The sequence below is a fragment of the Chiloscyllium plagiosum genome, chromosome 33, assembly GCF_004010195.1.
Source record: "Chiloscyllium plagiosum isolate BGI_BamShark_2017 chromosome 33, ASM401019v2, whole genome shotgun sequence".
Lineage (NCBI taxonomy): Eukaryota > Metazoa > Chordata > Chondrichthyes > Orectolobiformes > Hemiscylliidae > Chiloscyllium > Chiloscyllium plagiosum.
In genome coordinates this window covers 18,417,035-18,421,038 of record NC_057742.1, presented here as the reverse complement: position 1 = coordinate 18,421,038, position 4,004 = coordinate 18,417,035, and the positions used below count along the sequence as shown (strand labels likewise).

Sequence of the window (4,004 nt, the reverse complement as noted above, 5' to 3'; positions counted from 1 at the left end):
GCTGTGCTTTTCCAGCAACACATTTTAAAGCTCTGATCTCCAACATCTGCAGTCCTCACTTTCTCCTACCAATCTATAACAGCAAATGTCATCAGTTGAAAAGCTGAAGCAAACTTTCTTTTAAATTATCATGACTAAATCATCTGCAGCAGAAAGCAGATCACAGAATAATTTTACACAGAAACCTGAACGCATTCAAAACTTCATCGTTGATGACTTCACTTACAACAGATCTTGTTTCCTCATCACCTGTGTTCACTGACCTCTGTCTCCCAATGAAGCAACATCTTGATTTTAAAATTCTCACCCTTGCTATATGTTCCTCCATTGTCTTACCCCTTGATCTATCTACCCCAATCACACCACTATTCATGGCTACAGATTCAATTACTGGGCTCAAACTTCTTGAGTACATTTCTACACCTTTTGTCCATTTTCCCATTTAAAACCCTTTAAAACGTATCTCTTTAATGCAGGTCTTTATTATCTCAGTCATTATCTCCTAATGTGACTCAGTGTCATGCGTTGCTTTATTGCACTCTTGTGAAGAGCCATTCATCATTTCATTTCATAAAAGGTGCTATATAAATACATATTGTTGTTTTTGATTGTCAGGAAATTCCTGTATGACCATTCTGACCATGGCCCGTTATGAGTGGTTCGAGGAATGGAAGGACACAAAAGTAAAGAACAGAGGAGTAGATTATGAGAATTTGAAGATGGCTATTGCCAGACAGCTAATAAACTGGGCGTCCGATATATTCCCTCAGCTCAAAGATAAGGTATCACCAAACACATGAACTTACATGATAAATATTTACTTTGAAGAATTGATTAATCCAATTGTCTGAAACAAGTATGCAAGTTAGCAATGTAGAGCTAAAGGGATTAGAATGGCCACTTATTTCACATCTCAACCAATTCTATCTTACACTAAAATAATAAAGGAATCCAACAACATTAAAATCAAAATTCACATGTTTTAGTAAATGGTCTTAGAAGACAACCAAAATATCCCTTCTCAGATAATTACCCAAATGAGAGTGTCTCTTTCAAGAAAACTACCGACCAGCTGCAATTTGACAGTACTGCCCAACAATATCAGAAAACCAACACTGTCATGTCAATAGTATTTTGAGAGGTAACTGTGAACTGTAAATGTGAAAATTTCAGGTTGAGTACGTTGAAGTTGCCACCCCGCTCACTAACCAATACTACCTTGCTGCTCCTCGTGGAGAGATGTATGGCACAGACCAGAATCTCACCCGGTTCACCCCTGAAGTCATTGCCACCGTCAGAGCAAAAACTCCCGTGAAGAACCTCTATCTAACAGGTAAGCAGTTCATTGAGCCTTTTGTTGAAGTGATGCCAAGCTAAAGAACTGATGGACCTGATGGGCTAACTAACCATAATGCCTCTGTGGAATGTGAGCATGCCTTGTGGACTCTCCCATAGGTTCAGAACCACACTCTACATGTGACAAAAATGAGTAACTCAATATGAAGTAAGAACTGAAGTCCTTCTGAGGAAGGGTCACTCAACCCGAAATGTTAAGTCCGATTTCTCTTCACATATGCTGCCAGACCAGCTGAGCTTTTTCAGCAATTATTTTTGTGTCAATGTGAAGTAATGTGTTGAGACAACAATTGTATTACATAATGTCACTAGATTTCCAAGTAACCTTAAATAGGGCTGGACTCTTTGGTCAGTCCACTCTATTAATATCCTATGATCTATAGTCTGTGATATTTGAATAGATCACTATGGCTGCACCAGCAAACCCTCGAGGCTGTGTCCCTTCAAGTCTAATTTCTGGCCATCATTTCAGCCTTTTGAGGCCTTGTCCATAGCTATTAATTTAACCTGTCTTCACGTAACACATTCTTGATAATGTGGCTCTGGCATGCTGTCAATTAGGTTATACTGTTCATCAATCAAAATTGCCCTCCTTTCTGAAGAAGGGTCACCGGACCGGAAATGTTAACTCTGCTTTCTCTCCACAGATGCTGCCAGACCTGATCAGTTTTTCCAATTTTGATTCTGATTTCCAGCATCTGCAGTTCTTTGGGGGTTTTTTTCCCTTCCATATAGTTGACCATATTATATCCAAGGTTATTCACTGTCCTGGATTGTAGTTCAAGGATAATCAGGATCCATATAGTGAACAGTTCCATTTTTAGAACTATTTCCTGCAACAGGGAATCTCGAGGAAACCATAGCTCAGTCAGCCATTGTTAACATAACCTGTGAGCATGCTCAGTAAGAAACCACCTTGGGAAAAAGTCAACAGTTAATATTAGTATGATTTATTATGTGATTGATTTAGTGCTGACTTAATCAAACCATAATCACACTTAATTTCTAATCAGGCAAGTAGCATTTTAAATGATTCAGTATATATTTAATATCAGTTCTCTTAAAATCAAAACCAAAGCATAAATGAAATGAGAATACATAAATTACAAAATAAAGCTAGTGATTGCAGGCTACAAGCCTACAAAGCTGTCATTTTGTTTAATGATACTCAGAAAATAATTCTGTTCTGAGGCTGTCCCTTGGAGCATTACGATTTTTTTTGCATTGTAATCTTGGGTAAACTTTGATTTAAAATAATCCATTTATTTTTAAAGTGTTGGGGTGAGTGTGTTAGGTAGCAATGAAAAATAGTGTCTCCCTCCCTCAGGGAGAAACCTCACTGGATCACCCAATCACCAATCAGCTCACTGTGAGCTGATAGGTGAGCAAGGCTAAGTACTTCACTCGATTACAGGCCTCACCACTGACTGTCATCCAATCAGAAGCCTCTGGGTTCTGGGTACTAAAGTCTACAAAGATTTTCTTTTCATACGATGTATTTCTATTCATTCATGTGCCGCTGAGCAAGCAAAAGTTTTCACAACTTGTCGACTAAAATCCTGTAATTAGTGTTTTCATCATATTGTTAAAAAATGTAGCTAGAACACATCTTATTTTATGTTTGAATTCGTGTATCGCTGGACATCGGAGTGCATCTGGGAAAATTAACAAACAGTGAAATTCACAACTAATCTTGGAGGAACTGGTGGGCGAAGTTCACAGCACAGAATCAGATAAGTTAATTGTTGTTTTAAGTCTGTCCAAGAGAAAGGCTGCACTAGTGGGTACAGTGGATTCTTTCTTGATTATGTTTTTAGAGATAAGTCTCTTGATTAAACTTAAAATATAAGCCATAGCTATTAATTTAACCTGGGGCAGTGTTTGTAGAAGAATAAGATGGTGTTATTTTCTGGGTCTGTACATTGTGAAGGAGCAAAAATAGCCTTTGCAGTGATATGTACTTCTTGTCAGATGTGGGAGTTTAAAGAGAGTTAAAGGGTTACTGCGGATTTTATCTGCCACAAATGCTGTTGGATGCGAATCTTATCAGATCGAGTGGATCGGTTCGAGAGACAGATAGAAGTGATGAGAAATTTGCAACAGCAATAATATGTGATGGATGGCAGTTATAGAAAGGGAGGAAAGTCTCAGATACAGTCACATAGATGGGTTAATTATCAGATCGAGTGGATCGGTTCGAGAGACAGATAGAAGTGATGAGAAATTTGCAACAGCAATAGTATGTGATGGATGGCAGTTATAGAAAGGGAGGAAAGTCTCAGATACAGTCACATAGATGGGTTAACTCCAGGAAGGGTAAGAGAGGTAGACAGCTAGAGCAGGTATGCTGTTTTGGAAAATGTAGGGGATGATGGATTTTCAGGGGAACGTAGCACAAACAGCCAAGTTTCTGGTATTGAGACTGGCTCTAATGCAATGAGGGGTACGTCAGCTTCCAAGAGATCAATTGTGTTAGGGGATTCTGTAGTCCGAGGTACAGACAGACGTTTCTGTGGCCAGCAGAGAAAAAGCAGAATGGTGTGTTGTTTCCCTGGTGCCAGGATCAAGGATGTCACGGAGATGGTGCAGAATGTTCTCACAGGGAAGGGGGGCCAGCAAGAGGTCATTGTCCACATTGGAACCAATGA

General features: G+C 39.2%; 1 protein-coding gene across 3 annotated transcripts in view; it reads left to right on the top strand.

Moving 5' to 3' along the window:
* Positions 1 to 4,004, top strand: part of LOC122539909 (all-trans-retinol 13,14-reductase-like) — a 46,842-nt gene that overhangs the window by 35,485 nt on the left and 7,353 nt on the right. For 2 of the 3 annotated variants that reach the window (XM_043675072.1, XM_043675070.1), the window contains 2 exons: positions 616 to 782; positions 1,174 to 1,333. In XM_043675072.1, the coding sequence (XP_043531007.1) occupies positions 616 to 782; positions 1,174 to 1,333 (327 nt within the window). Of the gene's footprint in view, positions 1 to 615; positions 783 to 1,173; positions 1,334 to 2,003; positions 3,040 to 4,004 lie in introns of those variants that run through there. The other variant, XM_043675071.1, reaches the window with a different exon arrangement.